This window comes from Pseudochaenichthys georgianus, chromosome 7 (genome assembly GCF_902827115.2).
Source record: "Pseudochaenichthys georgianus chromosome 7, fPseGeo1.2, whole genome shotgun sequence".
Lineage (NCBI taxonomy): Eukaryota > Metazoa > Chordata > Actinopteri > Perciformes > Channichthyidae > Pseudochaenichthys > Pseudochaenichthys georgianus.
In genome coordinates this window covers 23897719-23916984 of record NC_047509.1, presented here as the reverse complement: position 1 = coordinate 23916984, position 19266 = coordinate 23897719, and the positions used below count along the sequence as shown (strand labels likewise).

Sequence of the window (19266 nt, the reverse complement as noted above, 5' to 3'; positions counted from 1 at the left end):
AACATTAACTACTGATTCTAATAATGTTTTAAAGAAACGTTTGAATAATTTTAGGATGTTTATTATTTCAAATAATGTTCCTATAGGTTTAAGGTTAACTAAGACATAACATTTTAACTGCAACATTCAGAGGATGTTTTGAGGGTGTTATTGAGGCCTGAGATGACAGAAAGTGTTTTATAAAATGTTCCTTTAATGTGATATGTTAACAAAGGTGGAACGTTTTGCCTGCAACATTCTAAGGATGTGTTTTGGATGTTGTTTTGGTAACACGTTAAAGATGTTCTTTATAAAACGTTCCCTCAATGTTACATGATAACAAATTAAGATCATTCTCCAAGAAACATTCTGAAAATGTTTTCAGGATGTTATTCTTTTTTTATAAAACGTTCCTGTGATGGCAAATATGAACACGGTCATGATCAACGTCAGATTTATTAGAGCGCTTTAAAAAAACAAACTTGTAGCATTTGTTTGAAAAGGATGTTTTAAAAAATCTGATGTCACCATATTTTCCCTTTGAAAAAAACAAGCACGTAATTCATGATAAGCTGTAAGCAGATATTGCATGTTTGTGGTGGCATGTGTGAGTTCCCAGATTGCCTTTGTTGGTTCTCAAAACATTCTGAGAATGTTACCATTCATTGTTCTAGGAATGTTTTCAGCGGGACGTATTATTTTGGTTCCCAGAATGTTCTTCTGAAAGGTAAGATAACGTTCTTTAAAAACATTCTTGAAATGTTTGGTGATAACCTTCTTAAGATGTTCTCATTCATAACACTCCGTTCGATGTCTCACTATGGGATGCGCCTCATCGCGGAGCAAACAGAAGCATCAATCTCATTACGCCAATCCTGATTGGCTGGTGATCTTGACGTCAACGTCAGGGAATTACCCTCTATAAGTAGCTTGCGCCACGACGCATGCGTCATTCAAACACCTCTTCTCGCTTCAGAGCACATCTCTATAGTAGCCGGACAAGCTTAACAGTCCACAGATTGAACCCAAATATAACCATTTCGGTCGACGGGCGCTCGCCGGCTACTCCTTCTGCTTTGCAGGAAGACGGTAATACTAACGCCAGTTAGTATTGAAATCGACCTTGCCCTTCTCTTCCCCGGAAAGTAAGGTAGGTCTGATTTTTTTCAAGCTAGCAACACACCTGTTGCTAGCTAGCTTCCCCTTACTACCGTCACCACGGTAGTGAGGACGCTTTTCTTTTTCTCTCTCACAGAGGAGAAAAGAATTAGAAGTATATTGACACACCAGTCAATATTCTTTGAGAACAAAGGACCCACACCGTCCCTTTTATTATTTATTATTATTTATTATGGACGGGTTGGTAACACTTTTCTCTCAACGACGTACCTGTTACGAGCGGGCCCTCCCCACGCCACAAGGCGAACAAAATAGACGCCTCTCCCCCTCACACCAGAGGAGTCAGGGACTCGGAGGCTCGGTCATGCGGCTGCGGTTTGAAGATAGCAGGCACAGACTCACACCAGGTCTGCTCGTCCTGTCTCGGGCTGGAACATGCCCAGGAGGCTATCTCCAACCCCGGCTCGTGCGGACATTGTGCCCGTTTCACCCGAAAGAGCCTCCACCGACGGCTAGCACACCAAGCTAGCTTCTTGGAACAGGACTCCCTCGTGTTCACTGATTTGCCGTTTGGCAATCAAGACACGGGGGCGTCCGCCGTAGAGACTGAGCCCCTCACTGTGTCGGTCTGGGGCTCACTAACAGCGGCAGTTGCGGAACCGGGATCCCACGCCGTGTCAGGCCGGGACCCGGTGGCGGCAAGAGACGCAGGAACGGAGCCCCACGCCTCACCAGGCGGGAGCTCCCGGCGAGACCTCACCATGGTCTCGCCCGCGGAGGCTCGGCCTGCTCCGCATACCGCCGATGGAACTGCTGGTGGCAGCCCACCTTCTACTGAGGATGGGCCCGTCACCAAGCAGGAACCCCACGCTGCCAGCGAAGGTGGACCGTTTCCAGTCGACTATGACTGAACGGTCCTACAGAGCCGCAGCGTTGTCCGCCAGGGCTCTGAACGTTTCCTCACTGCTAACCGCATACCAAGCGGAGCTCTGTGAGGATATGTCGAGTAATCCTGGACCGGCCGTTCTGGACGAGTTGGCCGCGGTCACAGACATTTGTCTCCGTGTCCAACGCTGCGCCGTCCAGGCCTCGGGCAAAACAATGGGGATCATGGTGGTGCAGGAAGGAGCTAGATGGCTCAACCTCACCAACCTCCCAGACCGGGAAAAGGAGGATGTGCTTGACATGCCTATCGTTCCCGAGGGGATTTTCGGCTCCGCTCTTGCCTCCATGCAGAGGAGATGCGAGTCGAAAAAGAAGGAGGACGAGGCCCTCCACCTCTGCCTCCCTCGAAGGGCCCAGCCGCTGCCTTCGCAGCGTCAGCCCTTCGTCCAAGCTGCCCCGAACCCTGCTTGGTTCAAAATACCGAAAACGCAGAGGTCGCAGTCCACCCCGAGTACCCCCCGAGTCCCCAGCCCAGGCAGGGGACGAGGGCGAGTTGGCCTAGAAAATCTCCGGTTCCGGCTGCAGCCCAGGCGCAGCCAACCCAGAATTTCGGCCAGCAGTCGAGGAAGAAGAAGCGAGCGGCGTAACAGCCCCTCCTCCTCCCCTCTGTGACAGAGCTGGAAGTCTACGGTTCCCCAGCTCTAAATGTGTTCCCGCCGCCTCGAGAGATGCCTCAACACCATCCTCAAGTCCGCATAAACACATGTCACACACTTATTGATCATAAAACATTTTCCGCTGACGCATCTAGGCTTCGAGCCAAGGGCGCAGCTCGAAAAAATGAAAAGAAAAACAATAAACAGTCCGTCAACTGTTCCCCTTCTGAGAGCAGCTACGGCCTCTCTCAAAGGGCGGACAATTGACGGGTCTGTGAAGGCACCACCGTCATGCGCATGCGCAGTGCCGGCTGGGGTCGTGAAGGCACCACCGTCACGTGCATGCGCAGTGCCGGCTGGAGCTGTAAAGGCACCACCGTCACGCACATGCGCAATGCTGGCTGGAGCCGTAAGGGCACCACCGCCACACGCTGTGTTGGTGGGGATTGTCGAAATGGGGCACCACAGTGCTCAGACACTGGAGGGCCCCATAACACAACAAATAGAGACTCAGAGGGGAAGAGACGTGACATCTCAGCTGGCTCTAAGGAGCATACAGCGGGAGATGCTCACGACATCTGCTTGGGTTTCTCAAGACAGTTACACGGAGCTACAGACTCCAAGTCACCGTCACCCCCCCTCGCTTCTCGGGCTATCTGTATTCACAAGCCCGGGGAGAGTCAACCCATATTCTGGAGAGAGAGATTCTCTCACTCCTAGAAAAGAGGGCTATATCTATTGTACCCGCCGAGCAGAGTCAGGGCGGCTTCTATTCCAAGTACTTCCTCAATCCCAAACGGGGAGGGAACGGAATTCGGCCAATACTTGATTTGAGGGCTCTGAACAAATATCTAAAAAGATATAAGTTCAGAATGCTCACTCACACATCTCTGCTGCGGCTCGTGCGACAAGACGACTGGTTTACATCAGTCGACCTGAAAGATGCGTATTTTCACATCCCAGTATATTAACCACCAGTGGCGGCGCTAGGGGGTGGCTACTTGGGCTCAAGCCCCGGATGTTTTCTGAAAAGCCCCGGATGTTTCACTTAAAAAAAAAAAAAAAATTTGAATATTTTTTTTTTGAAAAAGTCTCGGGAGTAATGTGCAGTACCGGAGTCCACCAGAGAGGCAGCCACTGTGGGACATTAGCCTGCGTACTGCGTAGCCTGCCCTGAAGAAGAAGTGATCCTTCCTAGTGCCTGACGAGTTTTAAGCTAATAGCCTATAAAGTTATGGATATTAGAAAGTTATTTTCATCGAAGCAGGCGCCACAAGCTGCAGCAGCAGTATCAGCAACTGACAACAATGTCATCACCAGCAGTGAAGAAATGGATGATGTTTCAGGTTTGTGAATCTAATGGTGATATCTGCACTCTGGCTGACTGAGTAAGAAGTGAAAAAGAGTGATGTAACGTTAATGTTATAGTAAACATGGAGTAACCACACTAAATCAAAACCCTTATATGTTAGTATGTATACAGAACATGACTAAAAATTATCCTAAGATGTAACGTTAACCTTCATAACTCAGTCTACTTTTAAGACACTAAAATAACATATTCCCATTTTTATTTTGTTTTCGCGCGTGGAATTATACCGGCTCTCGTTTCAGTACACATAACAACAGAACTGACAGGCAACCCTCTGAATCAGACTCCGATTGGCTGTGACTGCATCCACTCAGAGTGTCCGATTCAGAAACGTGACTCTTACACTCTTTACGTCACAAACAAAGATGGTGGATGAGAATAGATCTATAAAACGATAAGCAATGCGCCAGAATCAAGGTGAGACTATCCGCATCCTTTAAAACTCTACGCACATTCGTTTCACCTTAATAAGTAAACAACTATTTGAGTGATTTAAGGCATTAGCTTGCTTCATTAAAGGGTGTTAATGAGTGTTCTCCAGTGCCTTTTGTCCGCTTTAAGGTGTTATTAAGGTAGGGTTAATGTTGCTCTCAAAGTGCACCAGATTGATGCTTTCAACTTCAATATGTAAAAAAATATCTTCCCGGGGGAGCATGCCCCCGGACCCCCCAAGAGGAGGCGACGACCCCCCTAAAGGATGTTCGGTCCACCCCCCACTTATAAAAAATAGCACTGTACCCCTGCACCCCCCCCCAACCCAACAACTCCTGGGCTAAGCCCCGGATCTCCTACAATCCTAAATCCGCCTCTGTTACCCACACAGGAAATATCTGAGATTCGCATTTCAGGGAATCTGTTATGAATACAGAGTACTCCCCTTCGGTCTGTCTCTCAGTCCAAGGGTGTTTGTACGATGTACGGAAGCCGCGATAGCCCAGTTAAGACAACAGGGTATTCGCCTGGCGACCTACCTGGACGACTGGCTGCTTCTCGCACAGTCGGAACAGGAGGCTGTTACGCAGACAAATGTCCTCGTAAAGCACCTGCTCAACCTGGGTTTCATAATAAACACAGAGAAGAGCATGTTGTGCCCCGCGCAGACTATACTCTTCCTGGGTTTACGCCCTTTTCAGCTCGCTTGTCAGCGGAAAGAGTGAAAGCTTTCAGAGCTTGTCTCGCTCTTTTCCAGCTGCGCAAACATGTTCTCTTCAGATCATGCCTGCGATTGCTGGGGCTCATGGCGTCAGCCATCCTGGTCGTACGACTGGGACGCTTACACATGAGGGAGTTTCAGCGCTGGGTGGCCGCCCTACAACTAAAACCTGCGCGCCATGACCACAATATCGTATATTAACCGCCAAGGGGGTTTGCGCTCTCTCCAGTTACACACACTGGCGCGCAAACTTATCCTATGGAGCAACACATCCTCACTCCCAGGTCGGCCTATGTTGACGTTATGTCAAGTCCCCTGCCGGCTTTTTCCAACGCAAGGGGGGGGGGCCTTAGCGTCCATTTTCAACGCAAGGGGGGGGGCCTTAGCGTCCATTTTCAACGCAAGGGGGGGGCCCTTAGCGTCCATTTTCAGCTTTCCGGGATGTCCATGTGCTTCTATGGACGCTCATGGAAGCACGGCATTCGTTTGTGTCAACTGCCCTTAAAGGCAATGAAGACACTACACTACCCAGAATCCCCAACTATCGTTTGGACTACACCATGTGCTCTGTTTGACAAACCCCTGATAGTCCTCAAGCTCTGTGATTGGAGAGTGTGCTCCGAGGGTTACCGAGCCTCGAACAGCACTTGAAATGGGATGGAACCACGGCAGACTGTTCAAAACTGGATTTGAACGGGTCCACCGCGTCCCCCCCCTCCCCCACCCCGTACCCAGAACTACACATGCTGGCTATTCTGTTTCGCAACATGTTCTCTATGGCACGTCTCTACTGGGAGTTGTAGTTTTAAAAGACGTTTTCGTATTTCCCATAATAAGAAGTTGCCAGTATTAAACTGTGTACATCCCTGGAGGTTTAGGGGAAAGGAAACACTCACATTTAAAACATATAATTAATAAATGGGTGAAAATTGCTGGTGCCCATAATGGGCAGTATTAATATATATACCCACATGCCAGCTAAGGTCAGAAGAGCTTTATTTAACAGCTGGTCTTATGTTTGTGACCCCTCCTGTTGTTAATTGATAACATTACATTACATTAATTGATAAGCCTGAAACATGCACTTGTCAAGGTTCAGAGGCACATTTTGCAAATATGGCAGTAGCCATCGATCAGCTTAAGATAAGATATACTTTATTGATCCCAAGTTGGAACATTTGCGTTACATCAGCATGTGTAACAGTTAAATATGCAGTGGTGTTTATTTGAAAATCATTTAGTATAATCACACAAATTCTGTGTTTTATATTTAACAATTCTGTGTTCTTTATTTATTGATTGTTCAATACCTGACAAGGCCGGAGATGAAATATCTGCATACATCATAAGAGTATAATACATTATGTATAATATCAGTTAAAATAAGTGCTTCAACATAGTTAACATTGCTGGAGGTATGCACACATATTGATAGATGTCTTGTAATGCACTGTTGAGGAACCTGCGACCCAAGTTTTTCATTCAGTGCAGAACTACACCACAGTTGTGTAGGCCTATATGATATGTCAATAAACCTTAGAACATCTTGAAATCTTGAACGGGATGTGCAAAATAGTCATTACATACAGTCTTTAATTAACTATTAGTAGAGAATAACGAGTAATGAATATACTTTATAGGGATCCTATTAATATCTAATAATAAAAATAATGAAATTCAATAACATGCTTTAACCACCAGGTGTCTCTTTATATCATCTGTGCACCTTTATGGTGTAAATACAGCCTATCTACCAATTGGATCAAATATAAAAGTGAGCCGAATTAGTGTTGATACGGCAAGGAGACGCATTGTGTGAAAAGAAATGTAAGATGTTGTTTAATGGCTGATATATTTATGATCCACGTCACGTTTTCAGTTCCTCATGTTTGTCTTCTCATCAGGGCTCTATAAATACAGAACTACGGCAGATATGTAATATTTAATGCAGCCGAACCGTGTATTACAATGCCGTTATGTGATGACTTTCAAAGAGAAAAGCAAGAACACTCGGAATAAGGTATTATTTTATTTGTTTTAAATGTTTTCGGTCTGTTTCCGGTATTTGTTAATGACGATGTGCTGTGAGATGTGAGACTGGAATTGCACAGGGGGAAATAACGTATCTTTAGATGCGGATTTTGTTAAACTAATATGTTTGCGCTGTGGACCAACACTATACATTGACGGGGAAGGGGGTAGCAATAAAGATAACACCATTAAACAGTTACACACCATAACAGAAATAATATCGATAGCAGCGTCCCTAGCAACCACCTTGGTAACAATGAAAACGTTGGACGCAATTTCCTGAAGTAATCTTCGTAATAACTAGCAAACTAAAGATCATGTACATCCACTGCACACATAATCTGAAATAACAACTCATATTTCTCGCATCAAATGACATCAAAACGCATTTTAATGGCCAAACTAACTTTAAAATAGGCATTTTACACCCAGAATAAAACGAAGTTCGGCCATGTTTTCTTTTTCTGCAGGGAGAAATGATAGCTGGGGGATTCTGGGTAGTGTAGTGTCTTCTGCCATCCTTTACTCCGAAAAAAGATTTGTTTCTCCGAATCGAAGGGGAAAAATACAAAAGCATTGCACACAATTTAAACCAATCAATGTTGTGTAATTAACAAGGATAATCTGGTGTATTTTAGTCGATGAGTAGTGCAGATATCACTGTAAAATCAATCGTCAGTAAGGGGAATATTTACTTCCGGGTGTACAATTCTCCGCTATCCAATGAGAATGGACGCTCACATTGCCTTTAAGGGCAGTCGACACAAACAAATGCCGTGTTTCCATGAGCGTCCATAGAAGCACATGGACATCCCGGAAAGCTGAAAATGGACGCTAAGGCCCCCCCCCCCTTGCGTTGAAAATGGACGCTAAGGCCCCCCCCCCCTTGCGTTGAAAATGGACGCTAAGGCCCCCCCCCCTTGCGTTGAAAATGGACGCTAAGGCCCCCCCCCTTGCGTTGGAAAAAGCCGGCAGGGGACTTGACATAACGTCAACATAGGCCGACCTGGGAGTGAGGATGTGTTGTATGGAGCGGTAGACGTCTCCTCTCTCTGAGAGCGACGCACGTACCGGGAGTGATGAACCTCGGGGCAGATCTACTGTCCAGAGGTATACCACTTTATGCAGACTGGACTCTACATCCAAGGATTGTGAGCCAGCTGTGGGTGCGTTACGGCAGAGCCGCGGTGGATCTGTTCGCATCGAAAGACAACGCTCAGTGTCAGCTGTTCTTTTCGATGCGCGATCTAAATGCACCGTTAGGCGTGGATGTGCACGATTGGCCCCCGGGCTTTTCTGTAAGTGTTCCCACCCCGGGCTCTGATACCCCCAACTCTGGCCAGAGTGAGAGAGCAACGCCACACACTTATTCTGATAGCTCCGCACTGGCCCGCTATGTACTGGCTTGCGGAGATATATCAGCTGCTGTGCGGGCAGCCATGGCAGCTCCCACTACGCAGGGACATACTGTCCCAAGCGGGGGGGGGCGATCTTTCACCCACACCCAGAGCGCTTGGCTCAGATACCACATTTGACATTGAGGTATCCTCCCCGCCACTGTATTCCTCCGGGGAACAGCGGCCGGATTTGCCGTGTCCAGCCTGTGCTTTACGCACGTACAGGGACAGATCAAGGGTGCTTCGTCATAATGACCAACCCCTTGTGTCCTGGGCTAACCCTTATAAGGACAAGCCTGTTACTAAGCAATGGCTCTCCCACTGGTTTGTGGAAGCAATTGCTTTGGGGCCCATACAAGTCAGAGTTCGCAGGCACCCTCGGGTCCACGAGCTCTTTCGACTCAGGGTATGGCTGCATCCTGGGCTCTGTCAAGGATGTCTCCCATCCAAGACATTGGTGCAAGCGGCGAGCTGGTCCTCGCAGCTCACTTTTGTCCGCCTCTTAACAGGCTGGACGTTCTACTCCCAGTGTGACTCAAGCAGTGCTGGGCACCTGGTTGAGTCAGAGCTCTACCTGTTAAGTTCTGGTTGGTTTGGTGATTTTCGAGATAAGCTCGTCTGACAATACGGGAGCTACAATTTCCCATAGTGAGACATCGAACGGAGTGTTATGAATGAGAACTATAGGTTACTTACGTAACCCCAGTGCTCGAGTAACATGAAGTGAGATGTCTCACCAGACGGCCCTCCTTGCTATGGTGAAGCGAGAAGAGGTGCTTATTTTGAATGACGCATGCGTTGTGGCGCAAGCTACTTATAGGGGGTGAATTCCCTGACGCTGACGTCAAGATCACCAGCCAATCAGGATTGGCGTAATGAGATTGATGCTTCTGTTTGCTCCGCGATGAGGCGCATCTCATAGTGAGACATCTCACTTCATGTTACTCTGAGGACTGGGGTTACGTAAGTAACCTATAGTTTTTGATATCCTTCTTAAAATGTTTTTGATAACCTTCTTAAGATGTTTTTGATAACATTGTTAGAACATTATGCCCTACTGTTCTTAAAACATTTTCAGCGGGACGTTTTATTTTGGTTCCCAGAATGTTCTTCTGAAAGGTAGGATAACGTTCTCTCAAAACATTCTTAACGTTTTTGGTGATAACTTTCTTAAGATGTATGAGCGCATTGAGACAATGAATAGGACATATAAAAACCAATTTGCATGCCAATATTCACTCACATGCACTAATCACACTAAGGTATGTAGGCCCACAGTATTCATAATATCATATGTGTAAAATATCAGAAAATAATCACACTTTTTTCTGACTATAAAGGTTGTGTCTCATATGTAGGTTCTAACTGTTAGATAAGCTATCTGGCCGTGTGTGGTTTGTGAGGGCTGCATATAAACAGTGTCCGCTGTTTATGCATATTGGATACAAATTGTTATTGCACCCTTTAGATTACAGACTGACTGTCACTGTTAGTGTTTGTATGTGTTTGTTTCTACTGTGTGTCTCTCTCTCTCCCCCCCCCCCCCTGCCTACTTTCACCAGCTGATTCCGAGTCTGATTCTGGGTCCCCTCCAGTACATGTGACACCGACAGTGACTTGTACTAGCTGCTGGTCGCATTTTTTTAAAAAAAAGAAGAAGACTTCTGATAAATCGGAACGATAAAGCACGTTATTCTACTCTAAAATAATAACATTCTGGCAACATGAAAAAATCTAACTTGCAGCTGAAAACGTTTTAAGTAGGGCATAATGTTCTAACAATGTTATCAAAAACATTAAAAAAAGGTTATTACCATCATTTTAAGAATGTTTTAGAGAAAGTTATCCTACCTTTCAGAAGAACATTCTGGGAACCAAAATAAAACGTCCCGCTGAAAAAGTTTTAAGAACAGTAGGGCATAATGTTCTAACAATGTTATCAAAAACATCTTAAGAAAGTTATTACCAAACATTTTAAGAATGTTTTTAGAGAACGTTATCCTACCTTTCAGAAGAACATTCTGGGAACCAAAAGAAAACTTCCCGCTGAAAACATTCCTAGAACAGTGAATGGTAAAATTCTCAGAATGTTTTTAGAACCAAAAATGTCTAGCTGGGTTATAACCACTTTAGTCATCACAGCAGCGTGGGTTAAAAACAATCAAACTTAAATTGTATTTATAATGTGGTTTGCAAATGTAACTCCTTTTTTCATTTGGGTGAATATCTGTATATTGAATAATTGTATGCAGTGACTTTTTCTCCTTCTTAAAGAAAGCACTAATCATGTCACTGAAATACCTTTCACATCCAGCACAGCAGTGATAGCAGACTTGCCCTCGCTGTTAGAGGCAACACACTCGTATCTCCCACTGTCTTTTTTGTCTGCACTGATGATTTGCAAAGATTCGTTTAGAGGGAAAAAGCGTATCCCATCAATGGTTTCCGGCGTGTCATCTCTGGCCCTAGGAGAGAACGTTTTAGCCAATTAAGATGCAACAACTCCAGGTATTTGATTAAGATCAGTAAATCATGCCCATTTCATTTTTACAATTTTCATTTAGGTGTAAGTCTTTGTGACGGAGCGGGTCACAGAGTGACTGACTCCGCCACTGACAGCCGACACACACACACACACCAAACATTTCGGAGAAAAGGGGAAGGCGCATCACTTCCGTGTTTTAAATTCCTGAAACTAACCATGCAATTTCTTATTTATTTTACGTTTGTTAATTATGGGGAATGATTATGTTAAGAGGTACCTGTTTATGTTTGGGTCGGATTTTTATGTTGAAATGTGGTTTGAAGTTTAATTGTTGTCACCTGTTGACGGTAAGCCTGTGGGAGGGGCTATGAGCTCAAAAGGGACGGGGTTTGGCCCTGGAAGGGATCACTCGGAAGAATGTTGCAATGAAGGCAATAGCTGGGACATGTTCAGGAGATGGTTGCAGAGAAGGCAACACCAGAGCATGTTTACTCTAATCAGTGATGGACGGCCTGTTTTGGATTTTTATTTTGTTGTTTAAATTGTGCTGGTTCCGTTTTTTGTTTTTGTTGCTGTAAATAAAGTTTTGGAGCTTAACCCAACCGACTAGGCCAGTGTTTTTTGAACGGACAAATAGAGCCCCGTCACAGTCTTATTTTACATACATACAATATATCATCTTAAGTATATTATTCTACCTTGTTCTTTTGCCCTAATTTATTTTTTCCTTTTGATTTCAATGAATTGAAATTGAATCTTTGCTAAACATAAAAAGTTCTTTTAAAGCTATCGTATTATGGATCGTCTGATATCCAATTTCCCTTCTGTGGATCTGTAGCAGAGCTGCAGTGATATTTCTTAGATACAATTAGCTCAATTTCAAGGCAAGGGGGAGGATTATCTCATTAAACAAGTATAAATGTCACATCTATGTCATGCCAACACCTGAAGCAGTGTGTCATTGCTAGCGTGATTCACTGCAGTGAGTATGTGCTCCGGTTTATTCCTGATGAACTGATTTCAAACTGACTGATAAAGCGGTAGGCTATGTACAACCTGATCTCACCAGAATGCGTGACTCCACCACGACTCCTTAACACCACAATGCGTGGTGGAGTCACGAACTTTGTTACATTTGCGTGTCGGCACCACGCAAACAACCCCAATGTAAAGTGAATGAGGCTCCTTTGTCGTGGTGCACACACGCATTTCTACAACGTCCCGCAGTGAGCTTTTATTCTATACAACGTTTTTTAAATCTACTTTATAGCGTGTAGTAACTCACGGGAGGCTTCTTTTATTTTATTTGTATTCATAATTATTTTTATTTTTCGTCAGAATGTAAAAATTACATTAGTTACGAATTTGTGTTCTCAAAAAACAGTGCATTGTGTGTAATGCAACTGTGATTTTTATTAAATTAGTTTGTTTTTAAGGAAGGCCAGAGCTTCAGCTGTGTCAAATAGATTGTTCCCTTTAGTTAACGTTATTTAAAAGATAATTATCATGTCTTGTATTACGAGCGTCCATTCCCATTGGATAACGGAGAATTTTACACCCGGAAGTAAGTAGCCTATTCTCCTTACTGTCGATTGATTTTACAGTGATATCTGCACTACTCATCGACTAAAAAACACCAAATTGTCCTTGTTAATTACACAACATTGATTGGTTTGAATTGTGTACAATGCTTTTGTATTTTCCCCCTTCGATTCGGAGAAACAAATATTTTTTCGGAGTTTTTGGACGGCAGAAGACACTACACTACCCAGAATCCTCAGCTATCGTTTGGGACTACACCATGAACCCCGTGATCAGCCCTCAAGCTCTTTGATTGGTTGACCTCCAACTGCATTCCATATGAAAAAAAAACGTTTCGTAAAAGAGAAAATCATACTTTATTCAGCAGTGCTTGCTTTACTCTTTGATAGTCATCACATGAATGCATTGTAATAAATGGTTTGGCTGCATTAAATATTACACATCTGTCTTAGTTCTTTATTTATCTACAGAGATCGGGCATCAGAATAGACCAGAAACTATTCTTTTACCGTTCTGTTTTAATTTCACAATAAAGTTAGTAGTAATATTTTGTTTTGATATTATTGTTTTTTATTAACTACTAGACGACTGGGTCATGTTAAGACCATCTTTTTTTGGTTGCTATGGATTTTTTCCATCGCTTTTGTGTTACAAATATCAAAACAATAACAAAATAATATTCGTCGTAAACTAAACCGGAAACAGCAGTATATTTTATTTTGTTAACACTGTAAACTTGACAGCCTTTTAACCTATGCTTTTAACCCAAACCACCTACTGGTTCAAGCACGTTATTACACGTTTAGAGTAATTGCAATGCAGGAAGATTGTGTTGCTTTTTAATGACTGTTTAAAATGCCTTTTTCTTAATGTCTTTCATTTTTGTAACGCACTTTTGAATGTGTTATATTTTATGAAAACATTCAAATATTAAGAGTACATACAAAATAGTGGGAAAGTAGAAGGTCAATTATATAAATATAGAATAGAAAATATCAAGAAGATACTCAAATGATATCTAGAGTAAAACAGTTTAGTGCCTGATAGGAGGATGTGCTAACTAATAAGGCTTTATTTAAAGAAATGTGCAGAATACGACAGTGTAATGGTGGAGGTACACACATTGATAGATGTCTTGTAATGCACTGTTGATGAACCTGTGACCTAAGTTTGTCATTCATTGCATAACTACGCTATTGTGTATATGATATGTCAATAAACCTTAGAAAATCTTGAAATCTTGAAAGGGATGTGCAAAATAGAAATTATATACAGTCTTTAATGAACTATTAGAGAATAACGAGTAATGAATATGCTTTAAACGGATCTGCAGATAAATATTTAGTCTTCTCAAGCACCAACTATCAAATATCTCGCCTGATTGTTGGCACTTGACAATCACCTTCACTGAATTTCATTCAGGTGTAACTAAAGTCTGATTTAAGGCTTGTTTATATTTCACATCATTAATCCAAATCTGTAAAGTAACTAAAATAAATATAGTGGAGTAAAAATACCAGGTTAACCTTAAAGAAAGCCCTCAGGATTATAAAAGACCACCATCACCCCAGCCACAAACGGTTCTGTCTGCTGCAGTCTGGCAGGCGGTACCACAGCATTCGGACTAAAACCACCAGACACAGAGACAGCTTCATCCCACAGGCCAGAAGACTATTAAACACCTGAATTTAGAAATAACATTCATCTGGCTGCTACTTAGAAATTATTTATCTAATATATCATATTCCAATCACTTGTATATAGACTCTTATTGCACTATTTCACTATTTTTTCTGTGTATCTGTTTTATTGCGTAGCACTGTTGGAGGAGCCTGTGACCTAAGGGGGGGAGGGGGGTAGGACACGTTCGATTCCTGTTTTGAATAGTGTGCCGTCGATGGGTTTCATTCCATTTCAAAGTCCTTTTGGACGCTCTGTGTGTAAACGTCGCGCATCCAATCACAGAGGTTGAGGACTGATCACGGGGTTTGTCAAGCGAAGCACATGGTGTAGTTCCAAACGATAGCTGAGGATTCTGGGTAGTGTAGTGTCTTCGGCTATCCTAAAACGCCGAAAAAATATTTGTTTCTCCGAATCGAAGGGGGAAAATACAAAAGCATTGCACACAATTCAAACCAATCAATGTTGTGTAATTAACAAGGACAATTTGGTGTTTTTTAGTCGATGAGTAGTGCAGATATCACTGTAAAATCAATCGACAGTAAGGAGAATAGGCTACTTACTTCCGGGTGTAAAATTCTCCGTTATCCAATGGGAATGGACGCTCGTAATACAATACAGAGGACATGATCATTATCTTTTAAATAACGTTAACTGAAGGGAACAATCTATTTGACACAGCTGAAGCTCTGGCCTTCCTTAAAAACTAACTAATTTAATAAAAATCACAGTTGCATTACACACAATGCACTGTTTTTCGAGAACACAAATTCGTAACTAATGTAATTTTACATTCTGACGAAAAATAAAAATTATTATGAATACAAATAAAATAAAAGAAGCCTCCCGTGAGTTACTACAAGCTATATAGTAGATTTTAAAAACGTTGTATAGAATAAAAGCTCACTGCGGGACGTTGTAGAAATGCGTGTGTGCACCACGACAAAGGAGCCTCATTCACTTGCGTGGTGCCGACACGCAAATGTAACAAAGTTCGTGACTCCACCACGCATTGTGTTGTTAAGGAGTCGTGGTGGAGTCACGCATTCTGGTGAGATCAGGTTGGCTATGTAGCCTACTGTCCCCTGGAAAAAACCTCTCACATTGAAAAAGATGTAGAGTTTTTCTGTTTTAACACTATATGTTTCAAAATGACAGACTAATATACCTGTTCTTCTGGTGATTACTTACCAGGAGATTTTGGATGGCGGAGAGCTGAAAACACTGCAGTTCAGGAGGATGTCCCCTCCTAATACTACAGCGTACTCTTGGTAGTCCCTTGTCAATATCAAAGGAGCCATATCTAAGAGCAAGGTAAGGAGGAGAGATAACAGCAGCTCAAATGTCAAGTTATTGCCCATGAGTGATTTTTTTTCCACAAGAAAGAAAGCGAGCAGATAACTGAAAACACAGATATAATTCAGATGCAGGCACAGGCATCACACCTCTTGCAATACTTGAGAGATAAATGATCTATTATAGAGGCCCAAGTGCTGAGAATTCTTTTGACATTTTCAGTTATGTCGAGGGTTTTTTTTCATTCAGAAAAGACATTTGCACATTTCTTACAAATGTCGGTTGCATTAAGAAGAAGAACTGAAACATAAGTGAAATCAAAAAAAGGTGATGCTGAGAGGGTTTTCTTCTCTCAAGACTTGAGTTATTATGAGTGGTCGTGGCTAAGTCAAACTCGGCTTTTTCGATGCAATGCAGGCTAATTGAGGATAATGTGCAATTGTACCTTTTGTGATCAGAAAAAACAATGTTTGTAGAGAGAATAAAACCACCTCAAAATGTAAAGGAGCTGTGGAATGCTTTTGATCTCAAACTATACAACATTTACCAGAGGCAGGTGGACCTGATAAATTGGCCATTGTGTTAATAAGACAATACATTTGTCCTCGCTGGCTGTGTAAGGTTTAAGTTTGACTGTAATACTCACTCATGACCATGATGTTAATGTTGGCCAGAACACTGCCGTGGCTGTTGGAGGCCTCACACTGGTAGACGGCGCTGTCCTCTGTTTTAGCGTTGTGGAGCACCACGGTGTCATCGAGCACTCGCCTGTTGTTCACTGGGTCGTCTGACAGGAACACACAGGCATACATAAATCATCAAAGTCTTTAACAATCAGTGTAGGTTTTGCTTTACAATCAGCAACGTTTTTTAGATCAATATGACAAACATTCTCAGTATCGAAATGTTAAGCCTTGTTCTTATTCTCCAGAAATATTTATAATCTTCTTACACAAACCCTTTACATAAAGACAGTCGCGTACTCAGGCAGGACATTTTACAGTTGAATACAAAACTTTACCTTCACATAGCACAGTTAAACTTCAGTGGAAATTAACTAAAATGTATATGCAACAAAGAAAAACAACCGTAAGAATACATAAAATACTTTAAAAAAAACTACAAAAATACTCAAACTATTCCAGTATAAATCAATATAATATTGGTGGTTAAAGCTGTGTATAGCTGCTTGCTGCACCGCCCTCCTGTCCAGTGTTATAATATGCATAAAACTACAGCTAGAATCATTTCCACTTACCTTTGAACAGTCGTCCATTCCTCCTCCATGTAATGTCCGGCAATGGTTTTCCACTGACCGAGCACTTGATGTGAACATCAGTCCCGATCACGGTCAGCTGGCTCTGAGGAGGCTCTGACAGCCACTTTGGCGGCTCTGGGAGACGTTAACAAGACACTTGTTGAATTAAAAAACTAAAAACAGCTTTATCTTCCAAGCAAAACCAAATGCACCAACAAATACAAGCATAATTAGCTCTTACCTTCCACTATTACATCAAAGTAGTGGACAGCCTCTCCAGCAGAGTTTTGGGCTTTACACATGTATTTCCCAGCGTCACTCTCATCTACAGCGGAAATGGACAACAGCTTTCCATGTTTGTTAAATATTGTCCGTGAAGGCAGCGTATCTCCCATTTTCATCCATGTTACCTTCGGGGTCGGACTACGACATGAAAAAACATGTCAATTGCCACAATAGCAGATGAATAGAATGATTAATAAAAAAATCTATAACCAACCATATATGTCCTTTTGTTGTTCTATGTCCTTTTGTTGTTCTGTTTATGCTTTTATGTTTCATGTGGAACTACTTGAACAGGTCTCCCTTGGAAAAGAGATCAATGATCTCAATGGGATTTTATCTGTATAAATAAAGGTTTGAAAATAACCAAATGGTATTTGATAGTCGAGTAACTAGTCAATAGTTATTATATTAATTACTAATATTTACAGATTATTATAATGTTGAAATGTAAGTTATTTTAACAATGTATTGATGTATACATAATATGGAGATGGATGTAACATTATATTTAAGGCTAATAATTAGTTTGTAATTAGTTTGTAATCTGTCTATAAACACTATTCAGGTGGCTATCAAGTTGATGAATATATTGCATTCGTAATTAGTTAATAAATACTTTGTAAAGCATGTATAAACATAATTTGTTAATGTTAATTAAATGTTTGGTCTGGTAATATTAACAAATATTTATATTTGTTATCTCCTCTCATCAGCTACGATACAATATATAATTTATCAATGCATTGATCATATTATACATGAAAATAACGTAAGTTATAGAATTACAAAAAATGTGTAAACGTTATTTTTTCATATAATTGCTTTACAGTAAATAACTATTAACGATAAAGTTTAAATTAAGTTATTAATCTGCCATTTATTTATTATGTTTAATAATATATAATATACAGTGATGATATTGCACATATACGTACTATCCATGAGGAATACACTCCAGCTCCAGATGCTTTCCCCTCAGCAGCACCTTCTCTGTCTGAACACCAGAGGGCAGCAGCAGGCCGGGCATCCTCACAGGGGGGGGTTCAGCTGCTTTAGACATAGAAAACAGTCTCCTTCAGTAAATTCCTTTTTTAATCAATGTTTAAATAATAGTTAACTACACACACGCCTGGAGACAATGTGTTATCTGCAGAGTGTTTGCAACATGCAAATCAACCCTGCAACGCTGCCTGTTCACATGATATGGAATGTGTTTTACTGTGAAGGCTTTGATGTGTGAATATCACTCACTGGCTTCCCCGCTGTCAGCAGATTCATTGCCAGGTTTCACTGGAACAAAAACAAAACATCTTGAGAATGATACGGGTAGTGATCGTTTGTTTTCACCGATATGTGTCACTGAATTCAGTAGTCATAACAGATTATCATTGAGCATAAACATGACAAGACAAGCCCTGCTAGAGAGTGAATATCTCAGGGATCTGTCCTTGATGGGATGATTCACAATTTTTAATAGTCTATGGAAAATACATTGTGCCCCCAGATCCTTTTATCAAGTACTATACCAATACAAAAATATGACAGAAGTACTGCTGGCTGTATTGTGGTTAACCTACAGCTCTTGACAATGACAGCCATGGCGGTTTTCTGGACGATGGTGCGTATTTTGGTGAAGGAGGCAAAGCAACAGTAGTCCTGACGACTGTCTTTCAGTAAGGCATAAGCGAAGTACAGGTTGCCATCAGTGCCCACAGAAACCCTCTCATCCTGCTCAATGTGCTCGAGACCTGAACAAGAGAACATTCATATCAATGATTTCAGCAGATTAATTAGACAGAACATCTCAAATATATCCATCAGGTGAACCAGAGCTATTCCTGATGCATCCAAGTGTGCGTGATTTTAACCAGAGCTTCCTAATGAGACTTAGGTTACATGATAGTAAATTGCATCATTGTCATTAATGGAACGTTAATGGAAATGCCCTGAAGTATGTTCCTTGTATAGAGCCGGTGAATTGGTACTGTAAGTGCACTGTGACAGCATATTTGGTTTCCACAGATCCATTATTTAAGTAAAATACAGCCTTAAGTCATTGGTTGTTTGGTCAATGTTCATAAAAAAAAGATTTGTTTTTTATAATGCATGTGGACTGTGGATAGTGTCG

The 19266-nt window shown here is 42.1% G+C and overlaps 1 protein-coding gene across 6 annotated transcripts in view; it reads right to left on the bottom strand.

Annotated features, from left to right (window-relative positions):
* The window catches only part of chl1a (cell adhesion molecule L1-like a), a 71814-nt gene that overhangs the window by 46060 nt on the left and 6488 nt on the right, over positions 1 to 19266 (bottom strand). For 4 of the 6 annotated variants that reach the window (XM_034087814.2, XM_034087818.2, XM_034087816.2 and 1 more), the window contains exons 6-13: positions 18716 to 18886; positions 18390 to 18428; positions 18074 to 18188; positions 17095 to 17276; positions 16854 to 16988; positions 16242 to 16382; positions 15491 to 15602; positions 10894 to 11057 (exon numbers count right to left, since the gene is read on the bottom strand). In XM_034087814.2, the coding sequence (XP_033943705.1) occupies positions 10894 to 11057; positions 15491 to 15602; positions 16242 to 16382; positions 16854 to 16988; positions 17095 to 17276; positions 18074 to 18188; positions 18390 to 18428; positions 18716 to 18886 (1059 nt within the window). The remainder of the gene's footprint in view (positions 1 to 10893; positions 11058 to 15490; positions 15603 to 16241; positions 16383 to 16853; positions 16989 to 17094; positions 17277 to 18073; positions 18189 to 18389; positions 18429 to 18715; positions 18887 to 19266) is intronic. The other 2 variants (XM_034087815.2, XM_034087817.2) reach the window with 1 other exon arrangement.